The 15,991-nt window shown below is 31.2% G+C and overlaps 1 protein-coding gene across 1 annotated transcript; it reads right to left on the bottom strand.

The window, feature by feature from the left end:
• Window positions 1–4,478: 4,478 nt before the first annotated feature.
• On the bottom strand, window positions 4,479–6,555 carry LOC131597031 (uncharacterized). Its single transcript, XM_058869753.1, has 4 exons — window positions 6,325–6,555; window positions 5,928–6,047; window positions 5,617–5,706; window positions 4,479–4,568 (listed from the first exon to the last, which is right to left on the bottom strand). Exons 1-4 carry the CDS (start codon window positions 6,553–6,555, stop codon window positions 4,479–4,481), a joined length of 531 nt encoding a protein of 176 aa, XP_058725736.1.
• Between the last annotated feature and the right edge of the window lie 9,436 nt (window positions 6,556–15,991).

The following is a 15,991-nucleotide window of genomic DNA, read 5'->3' as shown; positions in this document are numbered from 1 at the left end:
TATGTTCGTAAGCTTTGGAGAGTTACAAAATTTGAGTCATCTCATAACCATGAATTAACTCCTGCACGTTTTATTCATTTGATTCCCAATTATCATAAATTAAGTGAAGCGGATAAACAAGTTGTCAATGGTTTGCATTCACAAGGCGTTAGAACTTGTCATATATTGGGCTTTTTGATGGGGCAAAAAGGAGGTCATGAAAGTCTTGGATTTATTAAAAAAGACCTATACAACTATACTCATCATCAAGGAAGCTATTAGAGTTATATTTCCAAATTCAACACATCGTCTTTGTTCATGGCATCTACATCAAAATGCTATTAAACATGTGAAGAATGCAAGGTTCTTAAAAGAGTTCAAGACACTGATGTATTCTAGTTATACACCTGAAAAGTTTGAATCTGAATGGAAAAGGGTTATTGATGATTGTGGTGTATCAAAGAATAAGTGGGTAATCAAAACATATGAATTGAAACAAATGTGGGCAAGTTCATACATGCGAGACCATTTTGTGTGTGGAGTTAGAACGACATCGACGTGTGAAGGTGTGAATTCATTTATAAAGAAATATGTTCAACACAAAAATAGCCTTGTTGATTTCTTGCATAATTTTGAGCGTGCTTTGAAAGAATATAGGCATAATAAATTAAAGTCAGATTTTAATTTGTTTTATTATCAGCATGTTTTGACGACTCCCTTGCCAGAATTAGAGCTAGAAGCTTCAAAGATATTCACTGCTAAAAAGTTCAAAGAAGTAAAAATTGCGATAGAGGGTGTTGCTGCGTTATCTGTCACTGAACGGGTTGATGTTGGAAATAGTCTAATTTTCAAAGTAAATGTATACCGCAACAAAGATGCAATTTTTTGGGTTTATCTTGATAAGGCACAAAATAAATTTTTACGTGATTGTAGAAGATTTGAACGCAGAGGACTTCCATGTTCCCACATTATTTCTGTCATGAAGTATGAGGACATGGATGCTTTTCCTAAAAGTTTGATTTGCAAGAGATGGTCTAAAACAGCAAAGAATGATTACATCACATCATTTACCTCCGAAGAAGTTAATAATGAGGAAAAAATGATCATGTTTCGTCGAGGGGCACTTGCTGCTGCATTCAATAGGCTATGTGACGTTTCGTGTAAAAGTGCTGATGATTTTAAAGAGGCTTTGGAAGGTATGAATAGTTTATGTGAGAAAAGAAACAAAATTAATGAAGTAAATATCAATGGAAAGAGTAAGGCAAATGATCATGAGTGTATTGAAGGACATAGAGTTTTCTGCAAAGCATCATAAATAAAAAATGATATTATAATTGAGAAACATCTTTATAAGTTGTTACTTTATAATTATTTTCTTATGTGCTCGTTTAGAATTTGTGGAGTTTGGATTAAAGAAATTGTAATTGTTTGATCGGAGAATTGATGATGAATAAATTATGAGTGTTTCTTTTTTAATTTAAGATTTTTCTTAATGATTTTGCAAGAGCAAGTTTTTCAATTTGACAGTTGAGATGTTTTTCGGCTCATGCATCCTGACAGTTATTCGAGTTGGCTTGTTTTTCGGGTAGGATGGTTGTTGTGTCATATATTTTAAGAGTGAGTTATCGTAGTTATTAGTCATGTGTAGCATTTTGTAATAAGTAGTTCTCATTATATCCAATTTTCATTGGAGTTAATTACTTGTTCCAATCCTACTATAAACATTTTGAAAATTTTGAAATTTATAATTAACTAATTTCAATAAAAAATTTATAATTAATTAAAAAATCACTTCTTTCAAAAATAACAAATAATATAAAAATTAATGCTAATTTAATTTAGGCTATTAGTTTTTTAAAATTTTAAATATAAAAATTTATATTATTATTAAAATAAAAAAATAATTATAAATAATTTAGTAATTGAACTAAGGCATTATTCAATATTCATTACCACACTAATAGAAAGTTAACCACGTTTTTATATAGGGTTTGTTATGGTTAAAATATTTGGAATCTCAACTTCAATGATAAATTATTCATCCTACTAAATCATATTTAATTAATTATATTAGAATAAATGCTATTTATTCAATTAAATCTATTTATTATTATTATATTTATTTTAATTTTATCTAAAAGAATTTAGAAATGATTTTCATCCATAGCCACTAAGTCACCACGTTTTTATATAGGGTTTGTTAGGTTGAAATATTTTGAATCTCAAATTATATTAAATTATATTAATTAATTAAAATAAAAATATATTTTCTTTGTCTAATTAAATCAATTTATTATTATTTGATTAAATTCATTTTAATTCTTTTTAAAAAATATGGTTTCCATTCATACCCACAACCTACTCAGTCAATACTCATTACCACATTAAGAGAAACTTAGCCACGTTTTTGTTATATAGGTTGAAATATTTTGAATCTCAAATTCCAATGATAAATTATTCATCATCTTTAATTAATGTAATTAATTAAAATAAATGCTCTTTATTCAATTAAACCAATTTATTATTATTATTATTATTAAATTTATTTTAAATTAAATGTTCTTTATCATGATGCCACATTTTCTTATAGTGGCTTCTAGTTTTGTAACTACATGCCCATTATAACACTTTCTTGCTAAAAAGAAGTAACATTTAAAAAATAATAATATTAATAGTACATCACACAGAATTCTGTTGTGTTTACTTAGTCTTTTAACTTCCAACAAATACGACAACATAACTCACTGGATACAATACATTTAGTTCCTTCATTCAAACATTACATTTTCTACCTAAATGGAGAACAATAGTAAAAGAAAACGGAAGGATGGTGAAGAAGATTCTGAATTGTCAATTACATCTCCAATTTCTACTAAAAAAGTTGATCATAAGCATCCGGCCACCGAAAAACCTGCAAATTCTATAATAAATTTGACATCAGAAAGGTATGTATATTTGCATCTTTTTATTATGAAAATGAATTTCGTATCTATTGTGTGAATATATTTTCACTGGCACTAACTTCATAAATCGGATGTATGGCCTCTTTTTATGCAACTTAATTCATAGCAATCAACAACATGATCACCATCTAAAGCGAATACTGAATATGATTGGAATCCTAATTTATTCAATCCTACAAAAGATTGTCATTATGATGATAATGAGGTAAGACTTTTGCATATTACATTTTAGTATAACTTCATATATTTATTTTTAGAAGTCATTCTATTATAATTTGGTTTATGTAATTTTTAAATGTCAGGAATTAACTCAAAGGGTGATAAATTTGGAGACGGTGCTTCAAAGCATAATGAAATCAATAGAGGAATTGAAGGAGATGGTAATGACAAAATCTTGTATACATAATACGCCTTCATCCGACATTCCATCTGACAAAACTTTGGAGGAAATTTTTAAAAAATTGTGTGAAGAAAGAATCATGGCACATAAAGATAAAGATGACAAAGAACATGGGAAAACCATCCCTAAGAGAAGTGTTCGGAAATTGTTCCCTACAAAATCTAAAGAAAAAAAAAGATAACACACCTCCTATTGTAGTAGCCAAGACGTCAACAGGGTACACTTTCCCATCAAAAAAAGAAGAAAAAAAACACCATTTAATTTAGTTGGGTCTTCTATTCCAAAGGTATTAATCAGTTGTCATTGATGTGTATTTAATTATATTCATAAATTTATGACTATTTTTTATTCATGCTTCTTTTTAATTTACTGTTTGCATATAGTGGTTGGCCTTAATGTTTCGACCAAAGAAAAAAATGGAGTTAAAGGAAGAAGAATGTAACTTAGCAATTTACATCTTCGGTTGTCCGCTTAATGAAAAAATGGATAAGTTAGTCCTTTTTTTTATTGTTCTATTTTATTAAATAATCTTCATAATGTTTAAGTTGTATATTTATTCATATACATTTTTTTTGTAGGAATGAGATTATGGTTGATGCAGATTCATGGTACCATGCAACAAGGAGTTTGCTATTAGACTTGAAGCCCAATCAAATGATTTACCAAGATGTAAAAATAAATATGATAATACATTAAGTTATTAACTATATTTGTTAAAGATTATAATGTTAAGAAAATTTTGTTTCAGATAATAGACTTGGTTGCGTGCATGCTGACTTATGATGCGAGAAAGGAAATGCGTCATCCAGAAAATTGGTTTCTGCCATCTTATATAGCGGTAATTTATTTATGCTAACTATTTATTAAAAAATTATGTCTCTGTGTTCTTATTCTTGTTTAAACTTTTCTATCTATATGTATTTAGCAATATGTGCTATCATGGAGTTCACCAATACAAAAAATAATGAAGAACTATAGGAAACAATTTATGGGGAATGCTGATATATAATAATTTTTTATTTATTATTTACATGATTATGAAATTAATATTTGAAAATGATCAGATATTTATGCCGATCCATGATATGGATAGTCTTCATTGGTTCTTGTTGGTAATTAATTTTGAGACTCGAGAATTAATATATCTGGACTCCTCTTGCCAAAGCTCTTCCACTGTTAATAGCAGGATGCTTAGCATCAAAAAATTGGTAACAAAACTCTTCACACTATAGTTAGTTATAATGTAACATATTCAACTATGGTAGAAAACCACTAACAAATTTATGTATGGTTCAGTCTATTTTTATGGAAGAACTGTTGATGGATTCTCAAATCTACTATTAAAACATTACAAATCAAAAGAAAACTACTTATCTGAACTAGAGTGCAACACTTGAAGTTTTCTCAAATAAAAAAGATTTGAAGGTAAACTTCCATTGAAGTTATTGAACCGAAGGCTTAAGATTACTAATTGGTGTAAACTTTCTCCAATCAATGAAGGTAATGGACCATGAAACATGTTTTCCCCAAGATCCAACAAAACCAACTTGTTTGGCAAGTTATTCAAGGAAGATGGAAGTTTTCCACTCAAAATGTTATTTCTTAAAATCTGTGTTGCACGTTTACTTTAAAAATGCTGCCGAATCGTATCCGATACGCCGATACGCTCCGATACGTATCGGAGGAGTATCCGAAATTATTTATTTAAAAAAATAAATAAAAAAAATTCCGATACGGAGGCGATACGCTTTCGATACTCTCCGATACGTGACTTTTCAATTTTTTTGCATATTTTTCTAATCACTCTTATTAATGCTTTTTAACTCTCATTACAGCAAGTATTAAATTGTGTCTCACCAATTCTCAATATTTCCAATTTATTAAAGAACAGATTAATAAATAAAGTTGCAAATATACAAGTGTGGGGATAGTTTTAAATCAACAACTGTAGTTTTTAAAAAACATGTAGTGCTCAATAACTTCAAATACTGAATGAAAAAGAAGGGAAACACTAAAATCATATTTTCCCCTAAAACAAATAACTTCAAACAAGAATGAAAACAAATGCTTTTAATTCAAAATTTTTAAGTATATATTGTAAAACTTACCGCGAGAGACTATATATTGTATAAATTTTTAAGTATATATTGTATAAATTTTTAAGTATATATCGTATAAACTTTTCTAATTGTACAAGTGCTTATTCAAAACTTTATTTAAACCTTATATAAGGCAACTAACATTTCGAAGGCCTAAATATAGATGCAGACTTACATCATCAACACCAGGAGTCTTGGGAGGATCAAACTTTGTATGGTAGGTTCTGCCACTGGGAGGGTGTATCCAGCGTGCAGTAATTCTTTCCTAAAGGATTGAGTCATCAATCGTAAAATTGAGCACTTTGTCAATTTTGGTACCTTGTTTTTCCAGCATCTCATAAGGCTGTAACAAAGCGAAAAAAAGGAAGGTTCATAGTAAGTAGTAGATCAGCATGCAATTCAAGTAATTCTTCTTTTTACATACAATCCCAATATTTCAAACAAAAGAAACTCACTAAGTAGCTCATATGTCAAACATTACAATACCTTATGTGCTTGGACCACAGTTCTTGAAAAACCATCAAGAATGAAACCTTTCTGACATGATGGTTTCTTAATTGCATCATCAATAATGCCAATAACCAAGCCATCAGAAACAAGTTCTCCCTGAAAATTATAGCATAATGTCAGATTAGAAATTTACCAAAACACAGTGTGAAGCAATAGAAGCACAGGTAATATTGCAATGTTGTGCATCCTCTCAACACAGCCAGTTCAACCACATTCTTTAGTTTATTATAGGAAAACCCCATCCTTAAATTAGGACATCCACAAGAACCGACCCAACGTGGGAAGAAAACTTTAAGAAAAGGACTTCTAAATTTCCAAACTTATTAGCAAAATGTTGAAACTCCTTAGTACTAAGTGTTTTCAATGAGCGTACTTTATCTTGAACCTGAGTAACTATAGTTTGCAAAATTCTAAGGAACGATTCAGGACCCATTTGCTTTTCCAGCATCTGAACAACTGCCACAGACTTCCATTCTCTTATCGTTGCATTACAAACTTCAAACATCAGTGTAAACCGTAGCCGTCGTCGCTTGCTTCCATTAGCAATCAGAGTTGTAGATCGCTTTGTTTCCGCCGAATCTGGCGCTTTCACCGGCATCGACATGATCTCCTGTGGCTTTGAATTGAAGAGATGCAGTGAACTAGAATGGTGGAACGATGGAAGAGGAGTTTCTTGGGATTTCAAATTGGAAACACAGTGGAATGGGAGGTTGTTAGGGATTTTCTATCGGTAAAAGGGGAAAAGTTAACGCATTTGATTTTCAATCAGATCTTAACTCTGTTTTTCATTTTTTTTAAATTAAAGGGTAAAATAGACAAAGTGTAACAATATTAAAGATAAAAATAATTAAAAATATATAAATAAAATATCTGATAAAATTATTATTATTATTATTTAAAAAAGAATACATATGGCATAATCTTATTTGTCCATATAAAGATGGGTAATTTACCCTTTGTTTTGATGGGGTAACCTATTCCTCACCTTTATATTATAATGTACTAGTATTAATTATATTATTATATTTATAATGTATTAATTGTTATCAACTTAGGTATTTTAATGTTTACTTAAATTAACTTTATTATGAAATTAATTTTAATCAACTATACTAAATATTTATTTTACATTATGTTTACCCAGCTTAAATGTTTTTCCGTCGAATCATCAGCAAAGGAAGCAACAGCCAGGTACTGTTTCTAATTCTAAAAAAATTCTATTTCATTTTTGATGGCTTGCCGCTCTCGAGTGAATCGCTAACACATTCGAATGTGAGGAATTGTAATGCGAGAGTGGTTAAATGAGTTTTAGGAAAGGTTTCCGAGGGGCTTTGGAATTCAATGAACAAGCTGGGAATTACAAATACCTCAAATTCTTTTGATCCTATTTTGAGATTGGATGAGGTAGAGAAACGCGATTTTAAGGGGGAGAAGGAGTCAAAGGGGATTAATAATCCGTTTTAATGATTATTTACTCTCTTAATATTATAGGAGGCGACAAATTAGTGAAGAGGAAGAGAGTAGGCTTCAATATTCAAAGAGAGAAAGTGGACATAGCGTTCATTCAGGAAACAAAACTTAGGGGAGTGCAGTATCAAACATGTTAAAGAGTTATGGAGTTATGCTTTGGTTGAATGGTCTCATGTGGACGCCGAAGGTGCTTCGGGAGGTATGTTAATTATGTGGAGGAAAGACTTCTTCAATCTAATCTATAGCTTTTGAGGTGATGGTTTTTTAGGAATATGTGTGGAAAAGGATAATAGAAGGATCTATTTTGTCAACATATATATATGCTGCTTGTGACCATAAAATTAGATTGAGATCGTGGAGGAGTCTATTGGATTTAAAAAGGAGGAGTAGTGCCGGTTCTTCGTGTATAGAAGGGGACTTTAATTTGATAACTTCTTTGGAGGAGAGGGTTGGTATTTCAAAGAAGAATTATAGAAAGGAGATAGAAGATTTCAAAGAGTTTATAAAGGAGATGGAGTTGGTGGATCCTCCCACAATAGGAGGAAAGTTCACTTGGAGCAATAGATGTGGTAGTGCTATGAGTAGATTGGATAGATTTATTCTTTTGGATAAGTTCATCGATGATTGGAAGGTAGAAGGCCAAACAATAGGTGAAAGGGATGTTTCGGATCATGCTCCAATATGGATCAAAGATAATAAAAGAAATTGGGGGCCTAAGCCTTTTAGGTTCAACAATCTCTGGTTTAATCATGATAATTTCATTCATTTTGTAGAGGTGGAATGGCAGAAGATTGTGGTGATGGGAAGAGGAGATTTTTGTTTGGTTGAGAAATTGAAAGCTCTAAAAAGCCAAATTGTCAAGTGGAATAAGGAGGTGTATGGGTGGAAGATCTCAACATTGAAGAGGCGGGTAAAGAGATGCATTTTTTAGATAACAAGTTTTCTCATTTTGCAGGTAATGTTACGGAGGAGGAGGTGGTAGAAAGATCTAGAGTGGCAATCGAATTTTGGGACAACCTTTACAAAAAATAAGGCTTTCTTCGTCAAAAATCGAGGCAATTATGGTTAACAGAAGGTGATTGTAACATTCGTTACTTCCATAATTCTCTAAAAGATAGAAGAAGGAGGAATTCTTTGTGTGCTCTTGATTCTAGAGGGGGGAGATTGGAAGAAGTTAGTGAAGTTAAAGGATTTATTTTCAATCATTTCAAATCTTTCTTCAATAAAGAGGCGGAGGGGAGGCCGAATCTTAGTGGTTTGTCTTTGAAGGCGCTTAGTGGTTGGGAGAGTTTGAATCTAGAAAGACCGTTCACGGAGTTGGAAGTTAAAGATGCAATTTGGTCGTGCGATGGAAACAAAAGCGCGGTATCGGATGGTTATTCCTTAGAATTTTATAAAAGGTTTTGGTTGGTGATTAGAGAGGATGTCTTGAGGTTATGCAATGATTTTCATGGAAAAGGCTCGCTTGTGAAATCTATCACTTCCTCTTTCTTAGCTTTGATTCCAAAAATCAACAATCCGCAAAATTTAGGAGAGTATCGTCCCATTTTTTGGTGGGAAGTATCTACAAAATCATTTCGAAGATTTTGGCGGCTAGATTGAAAGAGGTAATTGATACTTTGGTCTCTAACAATCAAACCGCTTTTGTTCCGGGTAGAAACATGAAGGATGAAGTTTTATTAGTTAATGATTTAATCGATTGGTCGAGAAGGAAGAAAAGAAGTAGTATCTTACTAAAGGTGGACTTCGAAAAGGCTTATGACTCCGTTTCTTGGAAATATCTTAGAGACATGATGATGAGAATGGGTTTTGGTGATAGGTGGATGAGATGGATGAATGCTTGTATTTTTATGAGTCACATGTCCGTTTTGGTCAACGGGAGCGCAACAAAGGAATTTAAGGTGCATAAAGGTTTGAGACAAGGAGATCCTTTGTCCCCGTTCCTCTTTGTTCTTGCTATGGAAGGTTTAACAGCTCTTGTGAGAAAATCGGTAGAGATGGGGGATTTTAAACCTTTCAAGTATGGGGAAGAGGATTATGTGGGCATATTGCAATTTGCGGACGACACTATAATTCTTGGAGAAGATTCGTGTGATAATCTTTGGAATATGAAAGTTTTGTTGAGAGGCTTTGAGTTAGTTTCCAGTTTGAAAACCAACTTTGCTAAAAGTAATATCCTTGGTGTTAACGTTAGTGATTGGTTCATTAACGCCGCAACGGTGTTTCTTTCTTGCAAGAAAGGCGAGATTCCTTTCAAATTATTAGGAATCATGGTGGGGGAGAGTCCTAGAAAGAAGAAAGTATGGTTGGAAGTGATAAACAAAATAAAGGGGCGTCTTTCATCTTGGAAGAGAAGGAACATATCTATGGGAGGTAGAGTTACTCTTATAAATTCGGTTCTAAATGTAATTCCAACCTTTACTCTGTCCTTTTTCAAAGCTCCGAGAAAGGTCATAAAAGAGATAAGAAGGCTTCAAAGCGATTTTTTATGGAGTGGGAAACTTGATAAAAAATTATTCATTGGGTGAAGTGGAAGAACGTTTGTAGACCAAAAGATAAGGGCGGGCTAGGAGTGAGAGATGTAGGGGAGGTGAACAAAGCTCTCCTTTTAAAATGGAAGTGGAGAATTTTCAGAGAGGATAATGCCATTTGGAGTAGATTTCTTTTGTTGAGGTATCATTGTCCTAAACTAAAGGTTCAAGCACCTAGTGGAGAAATGAGTAGAAGTGATGATTCTATTTGGTGGAGGGATATTAAAAAAAAGTGATATATGACCTTGTTGATAGCGGTTTTACCGGGTGTTATAGGTGTTGTTGCAAAAATGGAAAATATATTCTTTTTTGGCATAGTTTGTGGTTGGGTGATCAATCTCTTCGCGAGCTTTATCCGGAATTATTTGATATGTCAACCATAAAAAATTGTGCGGTAGCAGATGTCTTGGTTTGGACCAATGGTACTCACAAATGGGATTTGGAGGCTTTGTTTGGCAGCGGTACAAACCATGCATGGTACAACGGCTGTTGCTGTTATGACAGCTAGGCCTTGCTGGAATCGGTTTTGTGCCGAGTTGGATAGCCTCACTCAGAGCGAATTGGAGAACGATACCTTCTTGTTGCACATAAACCCGGAAAAGGATTTTTCGGTAGCTAGCATTTCAAATATTGTTAGTGTTTCAAAATCCTTTACTTGGGCACCTTACTTGTTTAATTTGTTGAAGGTGATGTGGGAGCTTAGAATTCCCCCTAAGCTGAAAGGTTTTGCTTGGAGATTTTTCATTGAAAGACTTCCTTCTAAAGATCAGTTGATGAAAAGGGGAGTCAATACCTTCACAAATACGGATTGCATTTTTTGTGGCAACTATCCGGAGAATTTTTCTTATCTCTTTTTAAATTGTCAAGTGGTAAAAGAGATTTGGAAACACATATATAGTTGGTTGGGCATTATGGTGAAGCTTAATGGAGAGGAGTTCATGGATTTTGGTGCAATTCAAAAAAAAGTGAAGAATGCTAATCATAAGGTCAAGATCAATTTTGTTTGGATAGCCATTGTTTGGTGCATATGGCTTATGAGGAATGCCATAATCTTTAAGGGGGAGGTTTTTTACTTTGATGTGATTTGTTCTAATATCATCTTTCTCTCTTGGAGATGGTTGTCTTATGGATATATTAAGTTTAGATCTATTTATTATGAATTGTTTAAACTTCCTTTATCCTACTCAAACACTTTTTAGTGTTTTCTTGTAAGGGTTGCACCCCTAGTGCAAGCTTTTTAATCAATCAATTGCTTATTAAAAAAAGTTATAACACTCAATTAACAAACTTGTATTTCCCACTCAAGACACTAATAACCAAACTATGAACTATATTAACCAACTTATAACACTCAATTGACCAACTTTTATTTTCCAGTTAAGACTAGTTTTATTGCCAAGATATCTATTAACCAAGTTTTTACTTCCTATATTAATCAAAGTTGTTTTGGAGAGAGAAAAAAATATAAAGAAAAGGTCAAAATTATGTAAGTCAGTGTTCACTGTATTTGTGAACAGTAATATACGGTGTAGTGTGAGAATTAGATGTCAAAATATCATTTCTCATAATTATATACTAGCATCCAAACGGGCCACTCACGTGCATGTTTGTCCGCTTTTTTCGGTGTGTAAGCGGATAAAATTTAAGCAGTATTTTTCATGTATTGCTTTTTATTTATTTAATTATTTATAAAATAATTAAAAAATAGAATGAAAAGGAAATAAAAACTGTCATATAATATAACAGTTGATAAAAATAAGTTGAAGTTAAAAAAAACTGAAAAAGACTATAATTAGAAGGAAAATAGGTTACACCAAAACTATGTTTTGCCTTTATAAATCTATACCTATATATAAAGAGGATAGGAGAAAATGGGCTGGCCTATTTTACTCCCAAAAATACCCTTTAACTACTTCTATATTTTTGTAAAAAAAAAAAAATTATATTTAATAAAAAAATTATATCAAAGTAACAAGTTACCCACTAGAAAGAGAATAACCGAATCTTATCTTAATAATAACTGCTCTTTATATTATCATTCTGAACCATTTTTCTTAAAAGCAACAATTTACTAAGGCATGGGAAAATTAAAAGAAGTTATAAATGAGAGGTGGATTAAAGGTTGAGCGGTTACTGTAATATTCTATGCCAATTTATGAATGAATGACATTTGAGACATAAAAAATCTTCTATTCATATTTGTTTTCACTCTCTCAATTTCTTATCTCCATGTATTCTTTTATCTCATGTTCCTTCCTATTTATCTGTTTTATTTTTATTTTTATTTTCATTGATAGTATGGAGGTTTGGAGAAATATAAAAGTCATGGATAGACATTAAAGTAATGTATTGTTGAACCACAATATCAATTAATTCACAACCAGTAGGATAAAATGATTTTCATATTGCTCATACAATATCTAACCATGGATAAAAATTTAGACAAATGATAAGCTTACACCGTTTTATGACATCAATTTTGTGCAGAAAATCTTCTTTTTGTTAAAATTTAGGGTGTAAGATATGGTGTATGAAAAAAAGAGTGTGTAGATAGCATATTTGAAAAACTTATATTTTCTCCTATTTTTTTATTGTAGAATGACCATAAAATCAAAATGCGAATAAACAAGCAAGATGATGGCTTTAACATTAATGAGCTTTAACATGCTAGCAAATCTTTCAAGATAAATTATCTGCTTTTTAATATCATTATAAAATTTTGAACGAAACTATTAATTTAGTGCATACTAATGGTAATTGTTCATTTGGCATAGTATAATTATATACGTTGAGAATAGTCTTCTAATCCAATTTACTATGGGTTCTACTATTCTTTTGCTAATTTGTAATTAAAATAGATCAACTATTTTTATATTTTTGTTATATTTTATAATTTATAAAATAGTATAATTATATATTTTTGTAGTTTGTAATTTGTAAATCAAAATTTGTCTATCTGGCAGGGTAAATGGAACCCTTAAAAATATAGATTTATTTTTAAATGAAAAGATGGAAATTGTAGATGGGATATGAGTGTGTGAGAGAGATTTGTATCTTTCATTATATTTGTTGATTTAGGACAACTTCTTAAAAACATGCAAGTGTTAGCACATTAAAAATAGATAAATGAATACAAGAATAACACCTTCACATCTATTATGAGATGCAAAATCAATACTTTATTTTATATAGAAATACATATCACAAATAAGATAAGAGAGATAGAGAGATATGGAGATGGATAGAGAGATATGGTATCCCAATACTATTCCATGCATTAAACCAAATGTTCTATTTGATTGTGTCTTATAACTCTATTTTTAATAATGTGATGTATAATAAAACTCTTATAAAAGATATACACGTAATTATTGTCTTTCGCTGTGTGCATTATAAAAAGCGGACAGACGGGCACGTGAGTGCCTGTGTGAACTTAATATGACTAAGAGAGAGAGAGAGAGAAGGAGAGAGAGAGAGAGAGGAAGAGAGAGAATGCATATCACAAAGTTTACACAAAAAATATTCATTTACATTTGACACTGTGCGCATTATAAAAGCGGACAAACGGGCACGAGAGTGCCCGTTTAGACGCAAGTATTCATAAAAAACATATTAAAAAATAATGAGCGATATTTGGTTTGTCGATTTTAAATTTTATGTTAAAACGGTGAGAGAGAGAGAGAGATTTTTCAAAATCTATAAACTACATATTAGAGAGAGAGAGACATTTATGGAGGGAGAGGGAGAGGGAGATTTTTATAAATTTTTATGTGTGTACGATAAAAAGAGCTGAGAGACCACACGAGAGTGCATATCACAAAGTTTACACAAAAAATATTGATTTATATTTTGACGCTGTGCGCATTAAAAAGCGGACAAACGGGCACGGGAGTGCCCGTTTGAACGCTAGTTATTATAAAGAGGATACAAGATATTGGATTGGTTCTTTTTCCATTCTTAAAATACTCTCTATATTTTAGCTAATTACAATAAATAAACAGTTATTTAATTTATTTTTTATTAAAAAAATGAAAGAAAGAAAAAACTGAAAAAGAAACTGCTTCAACTTATTGGATAGTTTTTTTTCCATCACATTAGTAGTTATAACCATTATGTACAACTAGCGTTCAAACGGGCACTCCCGTGCCCGTTTGTCCGCTTTTTAATGCGCACAGCGTCAAAATATAAATCAATATTTTTTGTGTAAACTTTGTGATATGCACTCTCGTGTGGTCTCTCAGCTCTTTTTATCGTACACACATAAAAATTTATAAAAATCTCCCTCTCCCTCTCCCTCCATAAATGTCTCTCTCTCTCTAATATGTAGTTTATAGATTTTGAAAAATCTCTCTCTCTCTCTCTCTCTCTCTCTCTCACCGTTTTAACATAAAATTTAAAATCGACAAACCAAATATCGCTCATTATTTTTTAATATGTTTTTTATGAATACTTGCGTCTAAACGGGCACTCTCGTGCCCGTTTGTCCGCTTTTATAATGCGCACAGTGTCAAATGTAAATGAATATTTTTTGTGTAAACTTTGTGATATGCATTCTCTCTCTTCCTCTCTCTCTCTCTCTCCTTCTCTCTCCCTCTCTTAGTCATATTAAGTTCACACAGGCACTCACGTGCCCGTCTGTCCGCTTTTTATAATGCACACAGCGAAAGACAATAATTACGTGTATATCTTTTATAAGAGTTTTATTATACATCACATTATTAAATATAGAGTTATAAGACACAATCAAATAGAACATTTGGTTTAATGCATGGAATAGTATTGGGATACCATATCTCTCTATCCATCTCCATATCTCTCTATCTCTCTTATCTTATTTGTGATATGTATTTCTATATAAAATAAAGTATTGATTTTGCATCTCATAATAGATGTGAAGGTGTTATTCTTGTATTCATTTATCTATTTTTAATGTGCTAACACTTGCATGTTTTTAAGAAGTTGTCCTAAATCAACAAATATAATGAAAGATACAAATCTCTCTCACACACTCATATCCCATCTACAATTTCCATCTTTTCATTTAAAAATAAATCTATATTTTTAAGGGTTCCATTTACCCTGCCAGATAGACAAATTTTGATTTACAAATTACAAACTACAAAAATATATAATTATACTATTTTATAAATTATAAAATATAACAAAAATATAAAAATAGTTGATCTATTTTAATTACAAATTAGCAAAAGAATAGTAGAACCCATAGTAAATTGGATTAGAAGACTATTCTCAACGTATATAATTATACTATGCCAAATGAACAATTACCATTAGTATGCACTAAATTAATAGTTTCGTTCAAAATTTTATAATGATATTAAAAAGCAGATAATTTATCTTGAAAGATTTGCTAGCATGTTAAAGCTCATTAATGTTAAAGCCATCATCTTGCTTGTTTATTCGCATTTTGATTTTATGGTCATTCTACAATAAAAAAATAGGAGAAAATATAAGTTTTTCAAATATGCTATCTACACACTCTTTTTTTCATACACCATATCTTACACCCTAAATTTTAACAAAAAGAAGATTTTCTGCACAAAATTGATGTCATAAAACGGTGTAAGCTTATCATTTGTCTAAATTTTTATCCATGGTTAGATATTGTATGAGCAATATGAAAATCATTTTATCCTACTGGTTGTGAATTAATTGATATTGTGGTTCAACAATACATTACTTTAATGTCTATCCATGACTTTTATATTTCTCCAAACCTCCATACTATCAATGAAAATAAAAATAAAAATAAAACAGATAAATAGGAAGGAACATGAGATAAAAGAATACATGGAGATAAGAAATTGAGAGAGTGAAAACAAATATGAATAGAAGATTTTTTATGTCTCAAATGTCATTCATTCATAAATTGGCATAGAATATTACAGTAACCGCTCAACCTTTAATCCACCTCTCATTTATAACTTCTTTTAATTTTCCCATGCCTTAGTAAATTGTTGCTTTTAAGAAAAATGGTTCAGAATGATAATATAAAGAGCAGTTATTATTAAGATAAGA

The sequence above is a fragment of the Vicia villosa genome, linkage group LG4, assembly GCF_029867415.1.
Source record: "Vicia villosa cultivar HV-30 ecotype Madison, WI linkage group LG4, Vvil1.0, whole genome shotgun sequence".
Taxonomy (NCBI): Eukaryota; Viridiplantae; Streptophyta; class Magnoliopsida; order Fabales; family Fabaceae; genus Vicia; species Vicia villosa.
This window is presented reverse-complemented; position numbering and strand designations above follow the sequence as displayed.

What these genes read in the sequence shown, in the direction of transcription:
- LOC131597031 (XM_058869753.1), bottom strand. Translation starts at nt 6,555, where the DNA reads ATGTCGATGCCGGTGAAAGCGCCAGATTCGGCGGAAACAAAGCGATCT. An exon ending in CTGTGGTCCAAGCACATAAG is followed by an intron (nt 5,707 to 5,927) that starts GTATTGTAATGT and finishes TCAATCCTTTAG; the next exon opens with GAAAGAATTACTGCACGCTG. An exon ending in AGACTCCTGGTGTTGATGAT is followed by an intron (nt 4,569 to 5,616) that starts GTAAGTCTGCAT and finishes AACTAACTATAG; the next exon opens with TGTGAAGAGTTTTGTTACCA.